Here is a 27,928-nt window from a genome sequence, read left to right on the forward strand (position 1 = left end):
CGGCTGTGTCGGATCCCAACTACCAAGCAAGAGAATGGAGTTGGCCATGAATGAACCAAAATTAGTGCTGAAAATTAAGCCTAGGTGGTGGACAAAGTAACGAGGGGATGGGCTGTTCTGCCAGCACCTCCTTCTGTGGTCTGTATAAAAGCCTGTGTGGGGGGCAGCTGCCCAGGAATCGGGGAGCCCGGGCTGGCCAGAAACCCGGCAGGCCAGATGGCAGATGGTCTCCGTCCAAAGCTTTGAGGCATCGGCCCGTTGCTGTGGAACGCTTTGAGTCCATGGAATCCATGAGGAACGCGGCAGCGGGACAGTTTTGGAGTGTGTGGGGGGCCGGCGATCTCCAGCAGAAAGGCTGCAGCAAGAGACAGACATGGCTGGGCTCTCCTCTCCCCGTTTGCAGGTGTTTGACTTGCTCTGTCTCCGAGGCAACGGGATCCGAGGGTCACAACAGCAGGAACCACCACACGGACAGTTACTGCCATTGTTAGACTGTCAAACGAGGCTCCCTGCAAACGCTCTCCAGCTACAGGGAAAGGGAAGAAGGGAGGACGTTCAAAGGAAACAACGTACGCTTCCCAGGTGTGGGCTGTGTTCGTTGCTTTTCCTGTATGTTTAATAACAGGTTGATGGATGATGGGGTTGTTGCCATGGGACTGAGCAAGTGGAGAGCTCTGTTCTTGGGCCACATTTCACCACCCATTGTTTTGCAGCGGCAGGGCCTTGTGAAGATCTTGGACTCTCTGGGCCCATTTATTCCAGCAGCTCATCCCATGCAGGTGCCGGGCGGGAGGGACAGGCGCTCAGGGGGCCATGTGCGTGGCCCCACCACACAGACATGCTGGATTGCCAGGGCTGGGCCCAAGAGGACGCCCAGGCAATGGGCCCCCGGCAGTGATGACGTGCCAGTTGTTCTGGCACTTGGCCCGGCCGGGCTGACAGAACTGGGGGGCAGGAGGTTGTGCCAGTAGCAATAAGGAAGTGGGACAAAGCTGGAGTAAACCAATTTGCTGGACTGTGGCCTGGTGAATCATTCCCAGCCTGCCCTTGAGGCATTAGGAAATCCAGGCTCTGCCTCGCCTTCGGCCTGGCTCGGGGGGGGGGGGGGGGGGCAGGCTGCTTTCGGCGACGTGCGAACCGTGGGGCAGGGTGCTCTGTACAGGCTGTAGCTCTGCAGGGCCCGGTCCCAGAGGGGTGAGCTCAGCCAGCGAGCTGGAGAAGGTCAGGAAAGGATCTTACCGCCCCACAATGTGGGCAGGGATCCACCCCTGGCCAGGGGCTCTGGAACCATCAGCTACCTGGAAGCTGCCAGACGCAAATCTCGGGCCCTCCACTAAGTGTCCAGTGAATACAGTGGCAACAGGTTTTACTCCACAGCACCCCTGCTGGAACTCGGGGAGCTGGGGGGTCCCCCACAGCCAGCGCTCCACCCCAGCACCCTTGCTGGGACTGGCTCCCCCACAGCCAGCACTCCTGCCCCATACCTCACAGCACCCCGGCTGGGAGAGGAGAGGCTGGGACTGGGGGTGACCCTCCTGCTGGGAGCAGCTAGGGCTGCAGGACCTGAGGTTCCCCACAGCCAGCCCCATTCCTGGGAGAGGCGTCCAGGTGCCAGCGACTGGCTGATGGGGGCACTGGTGGCAGGAGGCCCGGGGGCTTGTTGGACACAGTATCTCCTGGCAAGGGCTGGCATCTACTCGCCGCCCTCTGGAAAGTGCGGAGCAAGCAGCTGTTATGTCCCTGTGGCTGGGGAAGGAGGGAGGGTGCCCCAGGCAGCGGGGAGCAGCCTGCGCTGGTGGGCACTGGGTGAGGGGTAAAGGGACCTTGGGGGGCCAGGCAGGGGGGCAACAACTAGGCAGGGAAAGTAGAACAGGAGGGGCTCTGAACTCTGGGTGAGGGGCTCTGTGGGTGAGGGGCCCCGGTTCCGCTCCGCACCCCCCCCCTTCCCTACCCTTCAAGGACAGGAGGTTTCACAGCTCCCCAGCCACTCACGTGGGCATCACACCACTAGCACCGGGGTAACCACCCCCATGGGGCTGGGTCTGACGCCCCCGCACACCGCGTCAGGGACATGGTAACAATGGGTAACCGTGGGTGCTGCTGCCATGGTTACAGCGTATGGAGGAGTCAAGAGGAAGCGGGGGAAGGGAGGACAACACAAGTAACCTGGCACCTCCCAGATGGGGATCTCAAAGCACTTCCCAGACATCCACTAAGCCTCACACCCTGGGGAGGGAGCAAAGTATCATCCCCAAAGGAGAAACTGAGGCACAGAGCAGGGCAGTGGCTCGGCTGAGGTCACCCAGCGAGGCACTAGCCACACACCCCCATCCGCCCAATTCCTGCCCCGTCCTGCCCTGCTCCTTCCCATTCCCAAGACCCCTGTGCCACTGCTACTGCCCCCTGCTGGCTGGAATCTGAGTGGCTCAGCTGTGTGTCATAGGCCCAACTCTGCTAGCAGAGATTCTCCTTTCAATCCCTGCTTTTGTACACAGGGACTCTGGGTTCTGGCCCCAGCATGGCTGTGGGGTTCTGGGTGTGCAACAGAGAGACGGGTGTGCAGTGGCTGTGCCGAGGGCTGTCAGGAATGTCTGGCAGCGCCGGGCGTGTGACTAGCAGCCTGGCGGTGGCGTGTGCTGGCGTGTGCCAGGTGTGTCTGTGCACGGCTGTGGGCGAGGGGAGGCATGGATATAAAGATGAGCTCAGAGCCGGCGGTGGTGCAGAGGAAGCCTTGCCATGCTTGGATTTCCTTGAAGGAGGAAAACACCTGCTGGCCGGTCGCCGGGGAAACCATCACGAGGGAGAGTCCGGAGTCGCTGCGGCTAGGAACGAGCAGGCCTTGGTGCATCCACATCAGCGCAGGCTCCCTGGGGCACGTCTCCCGGCCGGCTCAGTCCCAGCAGGCACCGGAGTCTGAGCTTTGAACTCGCCCTCTGCCTGCCCTGCTGCCAGCTGATAAAGCAGCGGCTGGGAGCGCACAGCGGAGTTGCAGCCAGACAGACAGGAGCGCGGCCGGGGGACCAGGGAAGCGTGTCAGATGGAGCCCCAGCTCAGCGGAGCAGACAATGCCCTGGGCGAGGCGGGGGAGCCGTAAGTGGATTTCTCCTTCCAGGCATTGAGGAGCGGGCTTTCCCCGGGGCCCTAGGGCTAGGGGGATATTTGGGGCATTTTCTTCTATAGGCGCCTATTACCCCCCACCCCCGTCCCGATTTTTCACACTTGCTGTCTGGTCACCCTACCGAGGGCTGGCCTCAGCCCTTCCGTCAGCCTGCCCCTGTGGGACACCCCCCGCCCCACCCCCGGGCCCTGAGGAGCACCTTCGGGACGGGGGCTGCAGTGTCTCTCTGTGCCCAGACACCCACATGCCGGCACTGCTAGCATCCAGGCACACGGCAGCCGGGGCTCAGCCCTGCCCAGCCCAGAGGTGCCGGGGCTCAGCCCTGCCCAGCCCAGAGGTGCCGGGCTCTGAACTGCCAACCAGAGGTGCTGGGCTCTGAACTGCCAACCAGAGGTGCCGGGGCTCTGAACTGCCAGGCCCAGATGTGCTGGGCTCTGAACTGCCAACCAGAGGTGCAGGGCTCTGAACTGCCAACCAGAGGTGCAGGGCTCTGAACTGCCAATCAGAGGTGCCGGGGCTCTGAACTGCCAGGCCCAGATGTGCTGGGCTCTGAACTGCCAACCAGAGGTGCCGGGCTCAGCCCTGGCACGAATTAAGCACTGCACGCCAGGGGCGCTGGGACAGCGTTTGCAGTGGGGGAGCTGAATGCCACTGAACAAACCTGTGTCTGATGAAAAGCAGGCGTTCGGATGCTGTCACCTGTAGTTCCAGCACCCCTGAACGCACATGTGTGGAGAGACATCTTGGTCCAGTCTGTCCTCTCCAGGCTAAACTAATCCAGACTCCTGCCCTGGGGGTGTGTCCGGGTGTGTGTTGGGTGTGATTCCTCTGTGTTCATGTCCTGGGTTCAATTCCTGTCTTGGCACCAGACACGGCCAGTCAGTCCCTTCTGGCAGCATCAAAGGGCCTGGCCTGGCACATGGAGATCAGCGAGCCGGTCGGAGTAGGGACCCTGGTGGCCTGGAGACGTCGCCTGTGCCTGGATCACGCCTGCTCGGTCCTGGGCGTCGCTGTGGGTGAGGCCTGGGACCTGGGCCTGTTTTCAGCCCTGCCACATGCTCCTGGGATGACCCTGGGCAAGTGATGCCCCCACCCTGTGCCTCAGTTTCCCCATCTGTAAAGGAGGGAGAACGATATCTCCACCCCTGGGCACACTGTAGGGCTGCAGCCATTGACTCGTATCAGGGACCCGCTGCTGGATGGGATGGTGTGTGCGCAAAGGAAAATCACTGCACTTACACAGCCCTGTCCCCTGTGCGATTTGCAGTGGGGCAGGAGTATCATCTCCCTGTATCCCAGTTGGGGAGACTGAGACATGGAAAGGGGCGAGACTTGCCCAAGGTCACCCACTGAGTCTGCAACGGAGCTGGGAATAGAACCCAGGAGTCCTGGCCCCACTCCCTTGCTCTAGGCACTAGATTGTAGAGTTTGGGGTCACACAAGGAAAAGTGCTATGTGTAAGGACTCCCTTGCTGGGCCTTCCCGCTTTTGACCGCGTCCCCCCGGCCAAGGAAACAGCCACCAGATAACCCTCGGAAAGGCCAGGCGGATCCAGGATTCAGGCCTTGGGCAGCAGCCAGCGGCCCCCAGGACAAGCAAAGCTCCCCATCCGCAGGAAAGGAACTGGCCAACACTGCCATTGCAGAGGGCAGATAATTCGTCAGCATGTGGGTCTGTGCGTCCTCTTGGTGCTCAGCAAAACTCCCAGCGGAAGCTTGGCAACTGAACGACCCTGGGATCAGAGCTGGGAGAAGTCGGACGTTTTGTCGGGCGTGAGACTGGCAGGTGGATTCTGAATCACGGCTCAGCCCCAGCCTTGCGCTGTCCTTTCACCTCCCAGCCCCGCTGTCCTGGCCCGTTCTTACCCTACTACGTCCATAGACATGATCCCCGCCCCACACAGCAGGGGAGATGGGCCCCCCCCCCCGCCCCACACAAGCTGAAGAACTAGCTGCTATGCGTAGCAGGGCCCAGCCACTCGAAAGCAGCATCAGGCAGCCACAAAGCACGAGAAGGGGGCTCTGTCAGGGTGTCGTAGGCTCAAAGACACTGTGGTCCAGTGGAGAGTGCTGGGCTAGAGAATCCCTGGCCGGTCTGGGTGCTCCCTGGGCTCTATTCTCGGCTCTGCCACTGGCCTGCAGGGTGGCTTTAAGCAAGCCATTTGGTCTCTTTGTGCCTCAGTTTCCCCGCTTGTACAATGGGGATAACGATCCTGACCCCCTTTGTGAAGCGCGTACAGATCGACTGGGGTCAGTAATATTCATCCATCCTGAATTCACAGCTGTGGGCTGCGTCAGTGAACTGTTCAGTGGAAGCCAGCCAAACCCTGAGCCAAAGACTATCCACCAAACCCCAGTTAAGAAGAGATTCTCTCTCGGTGTCTCTCTCGCACTGCAGTGTCGTGGCATTGTGCCCTAATATTCTTCATTACTTAACACAAATGTTGCAGCAACATCTAAAAGCCACAGCCAGGCGGAGCCCCATTGTGCTGGGTGCTGTACGAATATAACAAAGGACAGTCGTGTTTCATGGGTCATGGGCTGGGTAATACCAGGAAAAGACTCCATGCCTGTAAAACGAAAGGGGCTCTTTCTAAGGAGGACCATGTATAGAGGAGTTGGAGCTGCAGCAGACATTCCAGCCCTGTGCACCCAGACTGACTCTGGGTGCCTCCCCCAAACTCCTTCCTCCAGCCTGTGCTCCTCCCTCCAAGTTCCATGCTGGTTGCTAGAAGCCCCTACCCCAAAGAACTCACGCCAGAAAACGAGAGGCCAGAGGTGGGTGAGAGAGGTGGGGTGAGACGCAGAAGCTGGGGTGATAAATAATGAAAGGGGATCATCCTAGCCGGTCAGTAGAGCGATCCCAGCTCTCCCCGCGTAGCTATTCTCACGCTGAACTTCCCCCTCCATGTTACCAAGGAGGGGAGTTTTGAGGAGGGCTGTGCAGGACAAGGTGGTGGCTTTGTGGAGCTGTTCCCGCGTCCGCTCGCAGGGGAAGCATGAGGGTGGGTTGGCAATAGGCGGATCTATAGGGCAGGGGTACACTGGGGAGGGCTTTGAGCCTGTGACACACCAGCTGCTTTAAGGCTCTTCGCCATCCCTGAGCTCACGGCCCTGAGCTGTGCAGCCGTGGATCCGGCCTGCACTCTCCTGGGGACAGCAGCCTCGCCTGCCCAAGTCTCCCACAGGGTCTCCCTGCCCGCCCCCACCCATGCATGGTAAAGCCCTCCCAGCAAAACACATAGAGCGGCCAATATCCCTTCTGAGCGCCTTCCAGCACTGCCAGTAACACCCCCCTGCCAGGGGCACGCTGGGGCTTCCGCTTTGCTGCTTAACGCTGTCTGCCTGCTGGTGACCTCACCCTGCCGTGGCCTGTCTGAGTGGAGATTGCAAGCCCCCTGGGCTGGGACCTCAAAGGCACCTAATTCCCACTGAGTCCAATAGGAATTAGGCATCTCAATACCTCTGAGGACCTGGGCTTGTCTGCTTTGTTACGGCTGTACAGCAACCAGCGCAGTGGGGCCTGGTCCTTGGCTGGGGCCAACAATAAATAACTACGGCACAGGCTGGCCAGCATGGGCCCAAACGGCTATTTCTAGCCCTTCCTGATCCCATTCGAGCTCTGCTGGAAGCCAGGAGATGAGCACGAGGCCCGGAGCAGTACAGGTTGTTCTCCTCTCTTCTCAGCAAGCTAAGATTTAAAAACCCAAAGCCCAGATCCGCCGTGCGTCCCACTCATACCACCAGAAATAGAAACTCCCCAGGGAAGGCAGGAGTCCAAATAGACCGCTGATGTCAGGAAAGGGACGTGACGCACAGAGAATGGGTCTGAATTCGGCTCCTACCCAGCAGATGCTACAAAAGCAAAAGGCATTCTGAGTGCAAATGAGCTGTCATTTCTGACCTGACGTGTGTAAAATACACGGGGTATATTTAGCTGCTTGCCAGACATTGTTCCTGCTGTGACATCTAGCTGTGGTGACTATAGAAACAGCTCTGAATAAGCTCTATATGGCCACAGCTTTGCTACCATATATAGGGCTCTCCCCACACTGAAATGTGGCCATCTCTGGGGTGGAACAGAACAGTGCAGCTGGAATTCCAGCCACGGCTGCTTCCCCTGCATGAAGGATTTAACGTCACTGCCCTGGTGCCTTCGCCACCAGCCCCATGCTACAGGCTGTCGGACAGTGGCACTGATTTCCACAAATCAGGATAGCCCCCCTTCCTGTGGGTGCTGGGCTGTATACCTCGGGCACTGAAAGCGCTAATCATCCTTGGCACAGTTGGCCATCCTCATCTCTGTCCAGTGCATGAGGTGCACACAAGTAACTGGCATAGACCAAGTATCAGGGGGTAGCCGTGTTAGTCTGTATCTACAAAAACAACAAGGAGTCTGGTGGCACCTTAAAGACTAACAGATTTATTTGGGCATAAGCTTTCGTGAGTAAAAACCTCACTTCTTCGGATGCATAGAGTGGATCCTATGCACTCTATGCATCCGAAGAAGTGAGGTTTTTACTCACGAAAGCTTATGCCCAAATAAATCTGTTAGTCTTTAAGGTGCCACCAGACTCCTTGTTGTTTTTGGCATAGACCAGTGTCTTTTCCCAGCCCCTTCTGCCTGCCACCAGGGGTAGATGCAGCTTCTACTTGTGCATGAGAAATTGGAAAAGGCTCCTAACCCTCCCCCCCACACACACACACACACGCAGCACCACCTTCTAGTGTGCACCAACCACACTCAGCAGACTGGAGAGCTTGGTGTGTGTGTCGCTCTTCTGCCTGTGCCGGGTGTCCCAGTAACCAGCACCGCCAAATGGCTCACTCCCAGAGTCTGGCCGATGGAGGCAGACTCTTCAGCGCCCTGCTCAGATGAAGTGCTGTCCTCAAATAAGCATCTCTGGGGCTGCCTTCTCCCAGGGAGCCCATACACTGGGTGGCATCTAATCAGTTACACCAGTGTGAATCCAGAGTCACTTCACTTGACTTCAGTGGAGTGACTCCGAATTTATGCCTGTGTCAATAAGAGCCGAATCTGGCCTGCTGGTTTGGTGCGGGGGTGTGGACACAGTAATACTAGAATAAAGGTTTCTGTTACTGGTGTAGCTGATTTCCCTTCTCTTGTATTGGTGTAACTGGGCCCACATTAGGGTGTTGTATCACTTGAACTATACCAGTACAGCCCCAGAGAGCCGCGTTCGTGTGTAAACAAGGCTAAGGCCGGTTATGATGAGGCGGTCTCCCAACCTAGTGGGCCAGAGTCGGCGTCAGGCTAGCAGGCTGGCTGGACGGCTGGTGTGATCCTGTAGAAAGCCCGGTGCTCCCCTGTCCCCACGGGAACTGTCCAGCTCCCTGTAGGGTTGCCAACCCTCCAGGATGTCCGGGAGTCTCCAGGAATGAAAGATGAATCTTTAATTACAGATGATGTCATGTGATGACACCTCCAGGAATATGTCCAACAAAACCAGCAACCCTAGCTCCCTGGGAGAGCGACACCCGCTCTGCTGGAGACACCCCGGGAAATGCCGCCCCCTCGGCCCCGGAGCCCCTCCCACAAGCACTATGGGGCCTGGAGTTGGGAAACAGCAAGGCCGTTCTTTGCTGTGTCGGGGCCAGTCCAAACTTTCCCATCACAACTGCGGTTCGACCGGCGCTTGAGGGTTCGACTCAGGGCTTCTCTGTGTGATGGGAGTTCCCTTTCCCTGGGAAAGCGCCATTTTCACGGGCAAACCCCCAAATGCCTCCATGGTGCCTTGGTCGCTATTATCCTCTATGGGGTGGGCTTCCCAACTGGACTTCATCTCCCAGGATGCACTGGAGCCAGGGACTCCCAGGATGCCCTGCCTCCCTGCCCCAGAGAAAATGACATTTATTTTCAGGTTTCAGAGTAGCAGCCATGTTAGTCTGTATCCGCAAAAAGAACAGGAGTCCTTGTGGCACCTTAGAGACTAACACATTTATTAGAGCATAAGCTTTTGTGGGCCTACAGCCCACTTCTTCGGATGCATAGAATGGAACATACATAGGGCTACCATCCGTCCGGGTTTCCCCGGACATGTCCAGCTTTTCGCTCTTTAAATAGCCGTCCGGGGGGGATTTCTAAAAATCTAAAAATGGCCGGGATTTCCCCCATCAGCTATTTAAGAGCGAAAAGCGGCTGACAGGGCGGCCGAGCGCCGCTCGCATTGGGGCCTCGGCAGCCAAAGCCTCTTCCCAGCTCCCCCCATCCCCTGCAGCCTTAGCACGCCGCCCGGCAGCGCTGGGGGCGGGGCTGTGCGCCTGTGAGGGAACGCAGTGGGGCTGGCAGCGGTGGCCAGAGCCCCTCCTCCACAGCCTCAGCACGCCGCTCGGCAGCGCTCGGGTGGGGCGGGGCGGGGCGGGGAGGGGAGGGGCACGGAGCCAGACACCTGCTCTAAGCTGAGCGGCCCGGTAAGGGGGCCGGGGAGTTGGAGAAGGGGGGCAGTCAGGGGACAGGGAGTGGGGGGGGTTGGATGGGTCGGGAGTTTGGGGTGGGGCTGTCAGGGGGCAGGGGTGTGGGGAGGGGTTGGGACAGTCAGGGACAGGGAGCAGGGGGGGTTAGATGGGTCAGAGGTTCTGGGGGTGCTGTCAGGGGGCGGGAAGTGGGAGGGAGTGGCTAGGGGGCGGGGCAATAAATAAGAAGATATTTATACATACAGAGAACATGAAAAGGTGGAAGTACCCATACCAACTGTAAGAGGTTAATTAATTAAGGGAAGCTATTATCAGTCAGGAGAAAAACTTTTGAAGTGATAATCAAGATGGCCCATTTCGGACAGTTGACACGAAGGTGTGAGGATACTTTAACATGGGGAAATAGATTCAATTAGTGTAATGACCGAGCCATTCCCAGTCTCTGTTCAAACCTAAGTTAATGGTATCTAGTTTGCATATTAATTCAAGTTCATCAGTTTCTCCTTGGAGTCTGTTTTTGAAGCTTTTCTGTTGCAAAATTGCCACCTTAACATCTGTCACTGAATGATTAGAGAGGTTGAAGTGTTCTCCAACTGGTTTTTTAATGTTATGATTCCTGATGTCAGATTTGTGTCAGTTTATTCTTTTGCATAGAGACTGTCCGGTTTGGCCAATGTACATGGCAGAGGGGCATTGCTGGCACATGATGGCATAGATCACATTGGTAGATGTGCAGGTGAATGAGCCCCTGATGGTGTGGCTGATGTGATTAGGTCCTATGATGGTGTCCCTTGAATAGATATGTGGATAGAGTTGGCAGCGGGGATTGTTGCAAGGCTAGGTTCCTGGGTTCGTGTTTTTGTTGTATGGTGTGTGGCAACATTTTCGGAGGGAAATCCCCCCGTTTCCCAGCAGCGCAGCTGTGCCCGGCCCCGTTACACCCCAGGGGCGCTCCCTGCGGAGCACGGCCGTCATATTCTCGCAGGGTCACTGCAGCACCGGAGAGGAGACGCGTATGCTCCGCTTGTGGCTCTTGCTTGTGATTTTTCCCTTGGTGGAGGGATAAAGCCACCACGGACAGAGGCTGCACTTTGTGCTGGGAAAACACAGTACTCCCATAGACTCAATAATGCTTCACTGTCCTTTGCCATCTGTAAGGCGCTCAAACTGCTCTTTGGAGACGGGAATGAGTTAAGTATCAGGGAGGGAATCCCCATCAGGAAGAAAACTGAGGGGCAGAAAAAGGACGTGAAATTAGGTAATGCAGTGAGGCAATGAAAAAGAACCTGCCTCCCGAGCCCCTCTCCCCCATGTCCAGAGCTGTCAATCCAGCATGACTGAGCTGTCCCTGCGACTGAAGGACACTGGTCAATCGGAGCGGGTTCAGAGAAGAGCCATGGGAATGATGAAAGGATTTCAATATCTTCCACTGTTGTAGGCAGCGTTGTTGTAACCGTGTCAGTCCCAGGATATTGGAGGTAATAACTTTTATTGGACCAGTATATGGCTTATTACCACAACCCACCCTCCTTTTTGTCCTATGGCTATAGGGGTGTTTATGGGCCACTTCACCTTGAGCGGGCCCTTGAAATATGTGTTAACTCCTTATGCTAAACAATCTGTATTTAGCTGGGCCAGTACATTTCCCAGCCCCGAAGAAGAGCTGTGGGTAACATTGAAAGCTTGTCTCTCTCACCAACAAAAGATATTACCTCACCCACCTTGTTTCTCTACAGGACTGGAAAACCTGCACTATAATGACAGACTCAAGGAGCGCAATCTATTTAGCTTAAGAAAGAGAAGGTTAAGGGGTGACTTGCTTACAGTCTGGGGAACAAATATTTAATAACAAGTTTCAGAGTAACAGCCGTGTTAGTCTGTATCCGCAAAAAGAAGAACAGGAGTACTTGTGGCACCTTAGAGACTAACAAATTTATTAGAGCATAAGCTTTCGTGGACTACAGCCCACTTCTTCGGATGCATATAGATGCCATTCTATATGCATCCGAAGAAGTGGGCTGTAGTCCACGAAAGCTTATGCTCTAATAAATTTGTTAGTCTCTAAGGTGCCACAAGTACTCCTGTTCTTCTTTTTGCAAATATTTAATATTGGAGGCTTGAATCTAGCAGGGAAAGGGCTAGCACAGTCCAATGGCTGGGAGTTGAAGCTAGACAAATTCAGACTGGAAAGAAGACCCATTTTTGACGATGAGGTTAATTAACCACTGGCACAATTGACCGAAGGTTGTGGTGGATTCTCCATCCCTGACCATTTTTAAAGCCAGCTCAGATGTTTTTCTAAGCGATGTGTCTAGGAAATACGTTGAGGAAGTTCTCTGGCCCGTGTCATGGGGGAGGTCAGGCTGGAGGATCACAGTGGTGCCTTTTGGCCTTAGAATCTCTGGATCTGTCAATAATCTGCCCAAGAGCTGGAGTTGAGACCTCGCAGGATGAAGTTTTATCATGTGGAGGGTCTCAGGGGGCCGGGGGATGAATGACCCAGGAATCGCTAGGTAAAGGGCTTGGTCCACATTTTTTCAACTAAATAATTTTTCCTTGAAAAATGCCCTTTTGGGGACCATTTCCCCCAAAATAGGTGTTTTTCAAAATAGCACCACAGAATAAATATTTCCTCATTCTTTTTGATCGACAACGTTACCTGTGGTTCCATTTTTTGAAATGAGACATTTTAAAATGTTGTTTTTTTAAGTTTCAAAATAAAATTTGTGTTTCTGGGAGAAACAAAAACAACAACAACAACAACAAAACAACAAAACATCCTGCCCTAAAAGAACACCAAAACTCTTCAAAAAAAATCTTATTTTGAAACTAGATCAGTGATGAAAAATGTTGATTAAAAATGTCTGCTCGTTCTGGAAAAACAACCATATTCTGTGGAAATATTGTGCAGGTAAATCAGAGCCGCCAAGTCCAGATGTTCAAAAATCATGAGACTGGCTTAAAAATTGACTTTTAAAGACATAGGTTTTTGACTTGCTTTCGAGCCATTGGGGCAGGGCCGGCTCCAGGCACCAGCGTTCCAAGCAGGTGCTTGGGGCGGCAATCTGCAAGGGGCGGTAGTCTGTGTGGTTTTGTCCCCCCCCAAGCAGCGCACCGAATTGCCGCCGTGGACGGCGGGGGCAGTCCGTGTGCCGTTAGGGCGGCACGCGCGTTTCGGCGGCAGCAGCTTCTGTCTTCAGCTGCCTGTGGCAGCCGCCTCCAGCTTAAGACGGAAGCTGCCGCTGAATTGCCGCCGCCGCGGAAACACGCATGCCGCCCTAACGGCACACGGACTGCCCCCGCCGTCCGCGGCGGCAATTCGGCGCGATGCTTGGGGCGGCAAAAACAGTAGAGCCGGCCCTGATTAGGGGTTACCTTTCCAGTGTTTCTCTGCAACCACAAGGGCTAGAAATGACTGTTCTTTTTTTATTACAAGCTGTGATTCTCTCATATTCACATGACTCCAGGAGCTGGGGCTTTAACCAAAACAACAGTTATGGCCAGTCTTGCAAGGCTGGCAACACTGCACCCCATGCTGTAGCCCTGGGCTGGGGAGTGTTTGATTCAGTGGTTGCTCACTAAAGGCACACGTGGTCTCTGCTTTCAGAGCAGGATCTGCTTGGGCAGAGACTGGGATGCGAGATCAACACTCAAGCGAGAGGAATGTGCTGGTGGCAAATGGGCCATGTGCTGGCAGTAAGTGTGTTCGTTCTCTGGGCCCGGCCCTTTAAGGAAATGGTATTTGGGAGCAACGCCTCCCTACAAACTTGACTGGGCTGGTCCCAGCAAGCTAGGCCAGCTGTATACAAGACATCCCTTCCCAGCCAGCTGGGAGGAGGCTGCAGGCTGAGGGGCAGGGACTGGAGGAGCATCGGCGCCAGGCAGAGGAGCGTGTGAGGCAGACAGGCTGGAGCGCAGCAGGGATCCGGAGCCCAGCAGAGCGAGTGGGAACCCAGGGGAGCCGGGGTGGGACGCGACCCCTCCGCTGTCTCAGTGATGAGGTACAGGGCGCGTGTTGGCTCCGATGGGCTCTGATCTCAGACACGGTGGGGGTGCTTTGGCCCACGTGCAGGATCCGTACAGGGGGTGGGAAGGGGGTACTGGGGGCCCTAAGGCACAGCTCTGAGCCCCCCACTCTGCAGCTCAGGCCCGTCTCCTGTTCTCCCCCGCCCCCATGCTCCCAACTCCCACTCAGCAACAGAGACTCAAAATCCCTTTGCTCTTAGTAGAACGGGGGTCGACAACCTTTCAGAAGTCACTCTGATTTAAAGTTTCGCGTGCCAGTCATACATTTGAACGTTTTTAGAAGGTCTCTTTCTATAAGTCTATAATATAGAACTAAACTATTGTTGTATGTAAAGTAAATAAGGTTTTTAAAATGTTTAAGAAGCTTCATTTAAAATGAAATTAAAATGCAGAGCCCCCCCAGACCGGCGGCCAGGCCCTGGGCAGTGTGAGTGCCCCTGAAAATCAGCTCCCGTGCTGCCTTCGGAACACGTGCCATACGTTGCCTACCCCTGTAGTAGAGCATCTCGCGTGCCATGGGATCGCACAGAGCGCTTGTTAGCGATGGGGGAAGCTGAGCCGTAGGCACCCGGGCTATATGGCAAACCAGTGTCGCGGCTGGGAGACCCCCATGCCACCCCGTTCGCTCTAACCACTAGGTAACCTGTCCTCCCAGAGCTGTCAATCTCCGTCTCCCAAGTCCGCTCTCTAATTAACAGGCCGCCCTGCCAGAGCTGGGAACAGAACCCAGGAGTCCTGGCTCGCTGTCCTCTGCTCTTCCCCACAAAATCCCACGCTGTCCAAAGAGGCCTGCGCTAACACACAGCTATAAATACTCCGCCGGCAGGGCCTTTGATGAGGAGAGTTCTGACTGGGACGGGAAATGGGCAGTTCTTTTCCTTTGCATGTTTGACGACACCGGGATGTTTCTATCAGGCCTCAGCTGCTTTAGAGGAAGTTGCAAGAATCCCTGTAGTGATGGGATAACCTTCCCCCAGGGGATGTTCCCTCCTGACCCCCATGATTCAAGGTCAGGTCATGCCATGCCCTGAAGCATGAGGGTTTATCCCCCTTCTTTTGCCTTAGGAAGCGAAAATCAGAGGCACCATAATCTAGCCCGTACTGAGCACCCTCCAATTCCATTGCTCTGGGTCAGGGCTTTAGAATGTGCCCGGATGCTGTTACCATCTGACATGCAGGATATTACACAAACTGAAACTGATCTTGCGCTGTAGCAACACAGTATTATTAACTTCCAGCTAATTACAGCCAAACCTCGTTAATTCCCCTAATGGGAGGGACGCTTGTTGTGAATGATTAAATGTTGTGAGTTAGCAAGTAAATGAATAAACTCCTTAAAAAAAAATAATGAAAAGGCAGAAAAATGGACTTTGTGCTTTTGTTCCGCCAGTTGGCGGTGTGATCACCGCTGACACTAATTGGTGCTGTGCTGGGGGGGGCGGGGGGAGATGGATTCTGCTGATGCAGTGTGGTTGGGCTGATAGGGAAGTGGAGTCGGCGTCAGGACACCAGGGTTCTACTCCCAGCTCTGCCATTAGCCTGCTAGGTCACCACCTCTCCCTGTGCCTCAGTTTCCCCATCTGTAAAATGGGAATAATGATACTGCTCTCCTATGTAAAGCGCTTTGGGGTCTGCTGATTTGATGTGCTGTGTGAGAGCTCACAACAGCCTCCCTCTGCAGAGAAGCGGGAGATGGGGGAGCCCGTACGGCTCTTGTGCAGATTGGCCAGGCGAGGCTCGGCTGGGCCCAGTTGTGCAGCAGCAGCTCTGGGATTGGGGCCATTTGATGCTGCCCTCTCTTGGCTGTGGGATTTTCACGCAGCTTGTCAGCCCTTTTGCTCTGTTTCCCTCACCCCTCTGCTGTGTCTGTGAATCCGGCTTTTCAGCAGGGGTGCGTCTCACCCCACCTGTCCCCAGGCCCGTCTGATCGGCCTGTCTGGGAACAAGGGGTGGGTGGGGGAACATCAGAAATGGGACCAGGCCGCGTACTGCACCTGGCCGTGGACAGGCCTTGCCACAGTCCATGGCAGGACAGGTCAGACTCCTAGAGGAGGTGCAGCTGGGTACTGAAGAGCAGGTACCCACCCCCCTAGTGCAGCCCCCAGGAGAGCCCTGCCCCCTCCCCATTAAGATCAGCCACAGAACCTCTTCCTCAGGGTCTGAACTCTAAAGACCCCCCCAGCCAGGCCCAGGGGGTGGAGGGCAGAGAGGGCAGGGAGCCCGTGGGCATCACCCCACATGTTTCTCCATGGCCTGGGGTAGCTCCACCGCTGCTCGTGGGAGAAAACAGCCTGTACATCAAAGCGGGGCTGGCTGGGGCGGGCGGGGACGGCCATTGCATGCATGTGACAGCAGGGACCCCGGGAGTGATGGCAGTGGGTGGGCAGTCTGCACTGATGCCCCTTGCACAGGGCGCTCTGCGCTCACCTGGTAGCTGCCAGCCGGGGCACTAGGTGAGCAGGAAAATGAAATCCCCCCCCACCCCTCCACCTTGGGGAGATGGGGGGCAGAAAGGAGGCTCCTTGCTGGGGGCGCCTGTCACTCCACCCTGCTCTCTGCCCTCCCCAGCTGCCTGGCTGACCCTGCCACCAGCTCCGGGAAACTCAAGAAGAGCAAGAAGAAGATGCTGGAGCCGAAGAAGTGGCAGAGCCTGGAGGAGACGGGGAGCGATGCCCCCCAGCCAAGGAGACGCCCCAGCCTCTCCAGGTGAGGCCCTGTCCCTCCCGCAGGGACCTTCCCCAAGAACAAGCCCCCCGTCCCAATTCCTTCTCAGGCTCCTCACACCTGGGCCCAGGCAAGCTACACTGCCCTGGAAAGCCACACAGTCACAATGCACCCCCCTCTCCAACCCAGACCCTCCTCAGCACCTCCCCGCGCTGCTAGGGCTGCCAACTTTCTAATCGCTCAAAACCGAACACCCTAGCCCCGCCCCTTCCATGAGGCCCCGCCCCTTCCCTGCCCCCCACACACTACATTCCCCCTCCCTCGGTGGCTCACTCTCCCCCACCCTCACTCACTTTCACTAGGCTGGGGCAGGGGCTTGGGGTGCGGGCTCTGGGCTGGGGGTGAGGATGAGGAGTTTGGCGTGCAGGACGGGGCCCCAGGCTGGGGATGAGGGATTCGGAGTGCGGGAGGGGGCTGCGGGTTGAGGCAGGGGGTTGGGATGCGGGGTGGGGGCGTGAGGGCTCTGGGCTGGGGTGCTGGCTCTGGGGTAGGACTGGGGATGAGGGGTTTGGGGTGCAGGAGGGGGATCAGGGCTGGGGCAGAGGGTTGGGGTTCGGGGGGATGAGGGCTCTGGGCTGGGGTGCTGTCTCTGGGGTTTGGGGTGCAGGAGGGGGCTCTGGGTTTGGGGGGGCTGGGGCAGGGGATTAGAGCGCAGGCTAACCCCACGCGGATCCCGGTCAGAGGCAGTGCTGCAGGGCTAAGGCAGGCTAGTCCCTACGTCTCCTGGCCTCGCGCTGCACTCGCGCCGGAAGCGGCCAGTAGGTCCGGCACTAGTAGGCGGGAGGGGGGGCAGGAGGCGCCACACAGGAGGCTCTCGCCCACAGGCACTGTCCCCCCAGCTCCCATTGGCTGGTTCCCAGCCAATGGGAGTGCGGAGCTGGTGCACGCAGAGCCCTGTGGTCCCCCTACCTAGGAGCTGGACCTGCTGGCCACTTCCGGGGCGCAGCACAGAGCCAGGGCAGGTAGGGACGAGCCTGCCTTAGCCCTGCAGCACCGCTGACCGGACTTTTAACGGCCCAGTCAGCGGTGCTGATCAGAGCTGCCAGGGTCCCTTTTCGACTGGGCGTTCTGGTCCAAAACCGGACACCTGGTCACCCTACATGCTGCCTGCCTGCCCCCCGAGGCCAGCCCTGCCCCCCCCCCCCACCTGCGGCTCTGCCTCTCTCACCTTTGGCATCTGGTGCATTTCAGATCAAAGACCTATGACCCATCCTTCTCCAAAGAGACCGAACAGGAGCCGACGCTGGGCAGGCAGAGGGTCACCTCGTCCGCTGTAAGTCCCCCCCAAACTGGGATGGGGCACGGGGGGTGGGGATGTACATTGAGGGTTGGGGGTTGGGATGGACACCAGGGTTTAGGATGGATGCTGGGGGGGGTATCGGGGGGTTGGGATGGGTACTGGGGGTGGGTTTGGGATACCTCATGGAGTTGGGAGGGGGTGCTGGGGCAGGGGGTGGGGGTGCGTGCTGGGGGTGGGATACCTGCGGGAGGGGGTTGGGATGCCCGCAAGGGGGGTATTAGGATGGGTCGCTGGGTGGGGGGTTGGCACCATCCATTTGCCAGGGTACCTGGCATTAGCACTGGGCTGTGCCAGCTGCTGGAGGGACGGCTCTCCTGGAGCGGGGTTGGCAGCACCAGGCAGGTCCCGGCGGATCCATCCCCCCAGCCAGCCAGGGGGAGATCTGGGACAGCTCCCCGTGTGCCCACAGCCTCCATCAGGTCCCGCGGGTGCCTCCTCCCCTGCCCCCCGCCGCCCCCATGGGATCCGGGGGGCCCGTCCTAGTGTCAAGGCACATCTCAAGCTTGGCTGATAGCCCTTGGGATGGGACCCAGTGGGGGGGCTCTGAGCTGGCCCCAGCAGAGACCCCAGGGCCCGTCGGGGGGAGGGGCTCATTCTCCAGGGCTGATCTTACCCTTGCTCTCTCCCCAGTTAGCCAAGCGCCTGGCGAGCTACCACAAGGCCTTCAAGGAGATGCCCGAGGAGGAGTCCCTACTGGACAGTGAGTGCCGCTCCCCCCAGCCTCCTTCCTGCCCCCCCACGCCTTGCCCACTCACCCGCCCCTCTGCCCCTCGCCTGCAGGTGTCTCCTGTGCCTGGCAAAGGGAAGTCCCCTATCACGGGCGCCTCTACATCTCCCAGAACTACATCTGCTTCCACTGCAGTATGCTGCTCCGGGACGTCAAGGTAGGGCCCCTGCGCTGGGGCACACGCCGCGCCCCACGGCTGCTTACGTGGGCTGGTAGCATGTATGTGTGTGGGGGGGGTTGTGCAGTGGGAAGGAGGTGGGGGGACAGGCGTGGGATGTGTGGGTTGTGTGGGGGGAAGGGGATAGGGGGGTGTAACGTTGCGATTCTAGCGGGACCCAACTGAGAGTGCCAATTCAGGATCAATTGCTTAAAACAGGGCAGTTACAGCCCAGGGCTGGGGTTTTTCCACCTCTAAGGCAAACCAAACCAGCCAGACTAAGAGGACTTTGGTCTCACCCCACTTGCTAACCACAAGTCACACAAGCAATTCCCTTAGACACACCAGTTTCCCAGTATCACCACCAGGGCCACTCGTTATGGGGACGAATGGTTATGAAAACCAATACCCCAGTAAAAGAAAAAAGGTTCTCCTGATCCCATAGGACCAAGCCCCAGACCCAGGTCAATATACAAATCAGATCTTACCCACAAATCACACTGTAGCCAATCCTTTAGAATCCAAAATCTAAAGGTTTATTCATAAAAGGGAAAAGATAGAGATGAGAGTTAGAATTGGTTAAATGGAATCAATTCCATACAGTAATGGCAAAGTTCTTGGTTCAGGCTTGTAGCAATGATGGAATAAACTGCAAGTTCAAATCAAGTCTCTGGAACATCCCCAGCTGGGATGGGTCCTCAGTCCTTTGTGTAGAGCTTCCATTCTTAGCAAAGTCCCTCCAGAGGTAAGAAGCAGGATTGAAGACCAGATGGAGATGAGGCATCAGCCTCATATAGTCTTTTCCAGGTGTAAGAACACCTCTTTGTTCTTACTGTGGAAAATTACAGCAAAATGGAGTCTGGAGTCACATGGGCCAGTCCCTGCATACTTTGCTGAGTTGCAAGGCGTATCTGCCTTCTCTCAATGGGTCAGTTGTATAGCTGATGGTCCTTAATGGGCCATCAAGCAGGCTAGGCAGAGCTAACACCAACCTGTCTGGGAAGTTTCCCAGAAGCTTAGCATAAGTTTGAAATACAGACAGTATAGAGCCAATATTCATAACTTCAACTACAAAATTGATACACACATATAGACAGCATAATTGTAACCAGCAAACCATAAACTTGTCTTAGACACCTCATTTGACCCCCTTTATACAAGATTTGGTGCCACTACAGGACTTTGGTTGTACCCATGTTCTATATGGTCCCAGATTATGTCAATAACGTCACAGGGGGACAGGTGTGGGATGTGTGGGTTGTGTGGGGGAGGGGAGGTGGGCTGGGGGAGAGGTGGACGGGATGTGTGGTTGGTGTGGGGGGGCACCCCCGCCCGCCCTGGGTTCTGGGGACGAAAGCGATCGGGGGTTGTCCCTGGCCTCGGGGTCCTCGCCCCTCCCCGAGCAGGAGGGATGCTGTGAGCGATGGGCCCATCACCCGCTGCACCCCTCTTGCCCCACAGGTGGTGATCCCCGTCTCCTCTGTCGCCATCCTCAAGAAGGCGAACACGGCGCTGCTGGTGCCCAACGCCCTCAGCATTCGGACCGCCGAGGGCGAGAAGGTGCGAGCAGAGGGCAAGGCATGTGGTGCATCAACCCACCCGCAGCACTGGGAGCAGAGCGAGCCCAGGGCAGCCCAGGCGGTGCCCCCCTCCCATGGCACTGGGAGCAGAGGGAGCCCTGGGCAGCCCATGCTGTACCCCCCCTTGGCACCGGGAGAGGCACAGGGCAGCCCATGTGGTGACATCCCCCCCCCCTTGGCACCGGGAGCAGAGGGAGCCCCACACTGGGGGCTGGGGGAGTGCAGTGAAAGGCGTCGGTAGTGGAGAGGGGCTGGAGGGATGAACTGATGGGCAGTGGATGGACAAGCGAGCCCCTCTGACCAGCCTGGGACGGAGGTGGGGTGGGCACGGGAGTGGTGGAGGGTGGAGGCTGCGGCTGGGGGTTCCCCAGGAATCAGGCCAATCCCTTCTCCCTCTCTCCTCCCGCAGTTTCTCTTTGTCTCCATGCGGACCCGGGAGGCCACGTACCAGCTGCTGCGATCGGTCTGCAAACACCTGCAGGTGGGGACTGTGCCAGGCGGGCTCGTGTGCCCGTTCTCCTGTGTCTCTGGCCGCATGGGCTGGGACGCTTCTGGGCAGGAGGGGCTGAAATACTAAGGCACATCTGCTAATGCACCCCCCTCCCGATCCCCTGGGCTCCCCTGACGCTCACAACTCTGCCGATGCCCCTCAGTCCCCAGGGCCATGCCAGCCCTGCCCCCCACACACACAGGCACTGGGCCAACGTCCCTAAGTCCCCACGGCCATGCCAGCCTTGCGCCCCCCTACACAGGCACTAGGCCAACGCCCCTCAGTCCCCAGGGCCATGACAGCCCTGACCACCTCTTACACAGGCACTGGGCCGACTCCCCTCAGTTCCCTCGGCCATGCCAGCCCTGCGCCCCCCTACACAGGCACTGGGCCGATGCCCCTCGTTCCTGCCCCCGGCCCCGGTGTTCCAGACCAGAGGGAGTGGGTCAAGCTAACGTACTCGGTGAGGAAGAAGGTCCCAGAGGTGACCCATCCTGGGAGCCATCCCCCAGGTCAGGGAAAGCCCCGTCTCCTGTGCTCTGCGCACCACAGGGCTGGGCTGGCCAGCGGCTCGAGGGCTCTGCCGCCCGCCCTGGGCTCACTGTCCTCATTCTTGTTCAGGACGGGAGCACGAGCAGCAGCCCCCCGGCCTCGCCCGCCAACACCAGCTCCGAGCTCTGCGAGAAGGCTCTGGTAAGCTCCCCGACCCCCTAGCTGGCGGCACAGGCTGTGGGCAGCAGGGCAGAGGGGCTGGCGCCACTGTTAGCAAACCATGGAGATTCCTGAGAGCTGGGTCAGCTGCTCCCTGGCAGGGCCAGCTCTAGGCACCAGCTAAGGAAGCAGCTGCCTGGGGCGGCAAATCTGAAGGGGCGGCAGTCCGTCTGCTCTTGGGACGGCACACCGACTCTTTTTTTCTTCCCCTTCTTCGGCGGCAGTTCGGCGGCAGCTTTTTCATTTTTTCCCCTTTGCTTCGTCACTTGGGGAGGCAAAAAAGGGAGAGCCGGCCCTGCTCCCAGGCCCCGACAGCGCCCGGCGCTCTGTGCGTTCCGAGGCTGGGCCTATGCTGCCAGGCGGCTCAGTGCCCACTCGGCGCCCGGCTGCCAGGTCACAGGGCAGGGGGGTGACTCTCTAAGCCCCGTGTGTGCAGGAACACACCTGCCTGGGCACCCTGGCGGCTTGGACGTGCCCTTGGTTGCCCGGCTGCTGCCCGGCTCTGGGGGCTTGGGCTTTCCCAGAACTGGTGTTGTCCGGTCCGGGTGGAGGTGGCTTGCCGGCCAGCAATCCTGGCTGTCTGGGGCTTCTCCGTGCCCCCTTCTGCCCCTCTCGGCTGAGCTGCCCCAGTCAGAGAGACCCTTTGGGGCAGCTGGAGCAGCCCAGCCTGTGAGCCCAGGGCACAGCCCAACCCCCGTTCCAAACTCCCAGGAGCGGGAGGGGCTCCGAACCGAAGCCCCAGGCCGAGGCAGACCCCCCAAGCTGGCCCCCTGCTCCTCGGTGGCCCCTCCCTCCTTTGCCACTTAAACCCGTTGGCACTGCCCGTGTCTTTGCAAAGCGCTTGGGGAGCCAGGCCCCCTGTCCAGCACGCTGCGCAGGGCATTGTTTTCAAGTCCCCTGCCCAGTGTAACCCAGGGCTTTGGCACCCCTGCCCTTCGCCACAAAGCCCTTGGCCATCCCAGCCCGATCGGATGGCACGAGGGAGCTTTGAGCTGGCCTCATGCTTGTTATCGGACTAGCGCCCCCTGCCTGAGGGTGCGGCAGGGCCCGGCTCAGACACGGGCACCTGGAGTGGAGAGAGTGGCTCAGAAGCTGCCCTGGGCTGGGAGGGAGCAGCTGGTGGAGCCCAGGACCCACGTCAGCCTGTCCCCTAGCTCAGTGGGTCGAGCGCCCTGCCGAGAGGTGGGAGACCCCTCCTCACATCCTGTGTCTGCCCCTCAGCCAGCTGAACCTGGGCTCCTCCGCATCCCAGCAGGGTGCTCTGAGCCCCGGGCTAACAGTTAAGGTGGGTGGCAGCAGCTCTGAGTGGGGCCTGGTCCGGTCAGTGGCTCCCCGAACATGCCACCGGCTGGGCCCTGCCAAGCGCCCGTCCCCCCGTGTTTGGGACTCACTCCGGGGTGCAGGCAGGAGGGGGGTATCCAGGGACCCACAGGGAGGCAGCGGTGCCCCGGGCCAAGAATTTAGGTGCCGAGGGAATTTTGTCCTGAAAGTTGAGGCGCTGAGGGAGGTTAGGCACCTGCAGGGAGAGGCAGGAGTTTTGTGCATCTCCGAGGGGCCAGAATTAGGACTTGGGTGTCGAGCTGCTCTGAGCAGCCGGCCCTGAGCGGTGCTGCACCGCGGGAGGGGGAGGGAGAGCAGGGCGAGATGGCAGGAGGAGGCAGAAACCAGGGAGCAGTGGGGAGGGAGCACGGGGCCCCTTCTGTGACCTGCAGCTTTTCCCCTTCCAGACCTCGAGCCAGTCGGACCTGGAGCTGAACCCCGCTGAGTCTGACGGCCTCCTGGACCAGCAAGGTGAGCCAGGGCCCTCAGCCGCGCCCCCTGCCCAGAGCCTGGCTCCCCTAGCCCTCGCACACTCAGCAGCCCACGTGCAAATGAGCGTGCAAGTGCAGCGAGGAGCGCCCTAGGGGCCTCTCTTCTCTTCCGTTCCGGGCAGCATCCTGCGCCCTCGGCCTGTGTCTGAGCGTCGCAGCGTCCGGCCAGGAACCTGGCTCCACCAACAGTCGCTTGTATTAGGTGGAATGAGTTTGACCAGCCTCCACTCAGCCCCTTCCAGCGCCATGGCTGGGTGGAGCTGGTGACGGCTGGATCTCCTGCCCTGCCTGGGACAGCAGGACCCCCAAAGGCAGGCAGAACACGCCATGCCCAGCCCACAAGCCATGCCCCCCCAACCTCCCTGGGGGCAGCACATGGGAGCCTGGCACCTGGCTGGGCACAGGCAGCGCCAGTGACTGGGTATCCCGTTGTGTGTGCAGATGGGCTGGGCCCGAAGCAGAGCAGAGAGAATGAGGGCAAGGAGACGGCAGCGCCGAGCACAGGTGAGTGGATCCCTCAGGCCCAGGCTCGCTGGCTTGGCTCAGGGTGGGGATGCCCAGGCAGGACCCCCCGCGCCTGCTCTTCTGTGGGCACGGGTACAGGACACTGGGCACCCGCCTACAGCCTCTCTGGGCATTGTGACAGCTCTGGGCAGCTGGGCAGGGAGGTAGCTGGCATCCCCTGCTGCTGAGCCCCAGATGTGCCACCCAGCTACACGTCTGCCCATGGGGCAAAGAGCTGCTGTTGTGGTGTTTGCTGCCAGGCGTTGGCACATCACCCCCTTGCCAGCCCTGCTGCAGGGTCAGGGCCAGTCTGAGCAGGCTGTGGGAGCCTGGCTGGCCTCAATGCCATCACCTCAGACTGACACCGGGGGCAGGCACTTGGCATGGACCTTGGCTGCCACCTGGTACACACCCCAGGCACCAGGCAGGGGAGCCAGTCCCTGGAGGGGTCTCGCCGTGGCATCCCTATGGGACTGGGGTGATGTCCGCCCTCTGGGCTCGGCAGCCCCCACAGGGAGAGTCCTTCGTCCTCGGGGCTGCAGAGGGTGGCTGCTATGCAGGCTCATGAGTGGGGCTGGGCAGTGGGTGCTCTGGGGAGGGCTGGGCAATGGGGGTTCTGGGGGGAGTGGGGCAGTGGGGGCTCTGGGGGGCAGGGCAGTGGGGGTTCTGGAGGGAGTGGGGCACTGGGGACTCTGGGGAGCAGGACAATTGGGGCCCTGGGGGGGCAGTTGGGGCTCAGGGGGCAGGGCAGTGGGAGTTTAGGGGGGACTGTGCAGTCCTGGGGGGCTGGGCAGTGGCAGGTCCCCCCGATCCTTTCCAGGGTAGCTAAGGGCCACAGCCCTGCCTTCCCCCCATCAGTGACGTCCTTTTCCCGGCAGGGGGCACGTGGGCAGGCAGGCAGATGAAGAAGAAGCCCAGGGGCTGGTGGGCGCAACTGAGCACCCTCAACGTCGTCATCCTCATCTACCTGCTGCTGTGAGTCCCGGGGCAGTCGGGCCAGCGGGCACCAACGGGGCTATTCGAGTGTGGCACCGGGCAGCGCTAATAGCAGGGCACCGTGTGCCAGTGCCACCCCCCTTAGCTCCAGTGCCTGCGGACTCAGCCTGGTGCTCCTGGCACAGGGGCAGAACGTGCTGGTCTCCGGTTCTGTGCGCCAAAGCCCAGCCGGCTGGCGTCCTGGCTGCCGGCTCTTCCCCTGCGCTGGCTCCTGCCCGTGGCTCCCTCCCCTGCTGTGCCTTGCACCGAGCATAGACAGTCCCTCTCGCATCTGGGTGGCATCTGGGGGCAGCAGGCTGCTGCGTTCCCTAGCTCCCCGCCAGGCTGTGCCACTCCCAGAGGGAGCTCGGCGGCTCCCAGCGCTGTGGGGCTAACCACCGTCACATGAGAGCTTGGAGTTTGTGGTTCTGCTCCGGCTAAGCCCAGCTCCCGTGGGCACCCTGCCCTGGGCTCCGAGCACTAAGCAGCTATTCGTCAGCCCGGCTCCGCCTGGGTGAATGCCCCTGCCCGGCGTGCCAGGCCGGCCCAGCTCTCTCTGCTCACACTGCCCTCCCCCCAGGGTGGTGGTGTTGCTGCTGTCCTCGGGGTACATTGGCCTGCGGATCGTGGCACTGGAGCAGCAGCTGATGGCAATGGGGGCCTGGCCGGAGCTCGACCTACAGCAGTGAGTAGCAGGGCCCCGCGGGGGGAGCAGGGAACCAGCAAGCGGGAAGGGCCCCAGCCCCCACTCCCAGCCATGGTCCAGGGGTCAGGGCAGCAGCGGGACCCCAAACCCTGGGTCCCTTGGGCAGGTCACGTCCCCTCCTCGGGCTGCTGTCTCGTGTGTATGTGCTGGGCCTGGCACAAGGGGAGATCGAGCAGCCAGCCAGCCCTTGCTGGCCGGGCATATTGGGGGACCCCCAGCCCCCCCGATGGAAAATACAGGGCCCTTAACTCAATGACTCCCACCGAGAGCCACGGCAGCTGGACCCCAGCTTGGGGGCTTGGCCCTCCGGGGCGGCACCGCTCCGTTTGCAGGGTCTTTGCTGGGGGCCGGAGAAGGCAATGCCCAGATCCGAGGGGCCGAAGGGCTCTTCGGTGAAAGCCCCCAGCAGGGCTGGGTGTCTGCCGGGGAGTGGCGTGCCGACGGGCCGGGAATCGGGGGCAGGCGAGGAACTGCCCCGCTGTGGCTGTGGCTGCAGTTTATTTTCTCTGTTTGACATCGGGCCACGGGCTGGGAACGTCCGTCAGCCAAATCTCAATTCCCCGACGAGCCAAGTAAGCGGGACACAAAGGGGGCACCAGCTAAAGGGGGGCATGTGACCTCCCCATGTGACTTCTCCCTGCCCTGCCCCCAGCCTGGAGCCCCACTGCTCTCCCCGTCCCCTCCTCAACCCACGTTACCAGCTGCCCCACGTTCTGCTCCTCTCACCGCTGCGGTTCCCTGCTGAATGTGCCCCCCCACACACACACACTCACCTGGGGACTTGGATCTTCGGGCCCAGGGGAGCGGGGGCAGGGAGGGGAGCAGCTGCCAGGGACAGGAGCCCCTTGCTGGAGTGGGGTGAGCTGGGGAGACCCAGGGGAGCAGGGGGTGATTCCTCCCCCCGGCCCAGCCCGTCTCTGCCTCTCCTGCCCGTGCCTGGCTCCTGCTCCCAGCTGCAGCGGCCCTGTGCCGACCCAGCTCTGAGCGTGGCCTCCCCGCCCAGGCCAGCACCTGCCAGCAAGGCAGGATTTCCCTGGGTGCTAACCTAACTGGGGGGGATTCCATTTACAGGGGAGGGGCTGAACCCACACCAGGTGCCCAGCCCTGGACCCCTGAGCCAGCCTGTCTTCTCACGCTGTTGCTGCCCCCCGCAGTAATTTGCCCCACTCATTTGCTTAACCAGTTTTCTCTTGTTTATGTAAAGATACAAGACGACCTGAAACCAGGGAGGAGTCAGGCTGCACTCAGCACCGGAGCCTCGTGCCCGAAGGACCAGGCTTGCGGCTGGCAGATGCCACCCCTGCCAAATGGGCTGGAATCCCACGGCTCTCCCCCTCACCCTGAGCTGGGTCTTGCCCTCAGCAGAGCTGGGGCTGATTTTTAAGGAGACCAGGGGAGGGAAATGAACCGACAAGGCCTGGACCAGGAACAACTCCTCGTCGATGAAATGCAGACACAGCAGTGCTGGTGCTGATGCAGAGGACAAGTTGAACGTCTCCTTCTGAGCGGTCGGGCACTTAAACCGTGTGCCTTAAAGCGCCCCTGTGCTGGGTTCAACAGCGCACCAGCTTCCCCTTGGTAACCTGCACAAGCCCTGCTGCAGCTGATCCCTGCCCAGCCGCAGGGTTTGCAACCTCAGCTGTAACGGACACTGGGCCTGACTGCCCTGAGCAAGCAACTCTCACGCAACCTTCAGCTGAGGCAGCAAAACTCGATGGACTCGGTCCTTGTGCCAAAAAGGAAATGGGCGTTTTCGGCTTCCGCCGGGGGCCCTTGGCCCCTGGAGAGCGTGAGAATATCCAGCTGGGTGGGGAGGGGAGCCCTGCCCGAGTGAGCGACGCTGCCTGGCTCTCACAGCAGCTGTGCAATGCAATGGCGCTGCAAGGCACAAGCCTCCTGCTGACCTCCTGTCCAGCACCGAGCGTCACCCCCTGCTGCTGTCTGAGACACCCTGGGCTCGGGCGTGCTCAGGGCCCCTCCTGGGGAGATGGGGCTCCCTCCGGGCATGGGCTGCTGTGGGAAGCAGCTGCTGTCAGCCTCCAGGGGCCCCAGCCAGGCCTGGAATTCACCTCTGTCCCGCCTGCGGGAGATGGGGCTGCTAGGTCCCCTAGGGGGTTACGGGTCCCCTGCAGCTGTTGGGAGGACCATGGCAAAGCTTGGGCCGCGGGCTCTGGTCAGTTACAGGCAGGGGGCTGGGGGTCCGGGTCATAGCACTGAACCAGTGGGTACGGCCCCCGCCCCATTCGTTCAGGAACCAAGCCCAGCGCCCCGGTGCCCAGCCGGTGCCTAGAGCAGAACAAGGGCCCGAACCAACCCGCTGGTGCCAACCGCCCCAGGCTGGGGTGAGAATCCAGCTCGGCCTCGCGCCCTGTGCCCCTGGGCTGGACTAGCCGGCCCCTCCCCTGCTCTCCATTCGGCTTGGCACAGCCCCTTCCTCCAGTGCCTGGTGCTGCAGGCCAGCTCTCAGGTGGTGCCAGGGGAGAGTCTGGGGTAAAGGGCTGGGTTCTGTTATTAATAAAGACAAGCCAGCCCCACACTCCAGCTCCAGCCCGTGTGTCTGTGGCAAAGCTCTAGTCCTGCAGGGAGGGCTGGGAGCCCGGGACAGAGGGATCCCACTGGGTGGGGGTGGAGGGGGCCACTTGAGTCCGTACTATCCCCCTGCCCT

The 27,928-nt window shown here is 59.4% G+C and overlaps 1 protein-coding gene across 3 annotated transcripts; it reads left to right on the forward strand.

Moving 5' to 3' along the window:
• Positions 1 to 2,791: 2,791 nt before the first annotated feature.
• On the forward strand, positions 2,792 to 27,799 carry LOC128828815 (GRAM domain-containing protein 2B-like). 3 transcript variants are annotated; one of them, XM_054013778.1, is made up of 13 exons: positions 2,792 to 3,090; positions 16,147 to 16,284; positions 17,494 to 17,575; positions 18,233 to 18,302; positions 18,383 to 18,486; positions 19,948 to 20,064; positions 20,476 to 20,547; positions 21,178 to 21,249; positions 22,995 to 23,058; positions 23,520 to 23,582; positions 24,461 to 24,557; positions 25,138 to 25,242; positions 26,468 to 27,799. In XM_054013778.1, the coding sequence occupies exons 1-13, from the start codon at positions 3,038 to 3,040 to the stop codon at positions 26,481 to 26,483; spliced, it is 1,053 nt and encodes a 350-aa protein (XP_053869753.1). In that variant the 5' UTR covers positions 2,792 to 3,037; the 3' UTR covers positions 26,484 to 27,799. The 3 variants fall into 3 exon arrangements, with proteins under 3 accessions (XP_053869753.1, XP_053869754.1, XP_053869755.1); XM_054013779.1 differs by having other exon boundaries at positions 2,794 to 3,090; positions 19,948 to 20,046; XM_054013780.1 differs by lacking the exon at positions 2,792 to 3,090 and adding an exon at positions 12,884 to 13,553.
• Positions 27,800 to 27,928: the final 129 nt, after the last annotated feature.

This window comes from Malaclemys terrapin, chromosome 24 (assembly GCF_027887155.1).
Source record: "Malaclemys terrapin pileata isolate rMalTer1 chromosome 24, rMalTer1.hap1, whole genome shotgun sequence".
Taxonomy (NCBI): Eukaryota; Metazoa; Chordata; order Testudines; family Emydidae; genus Malaclemys; species Malaclemys terrapin.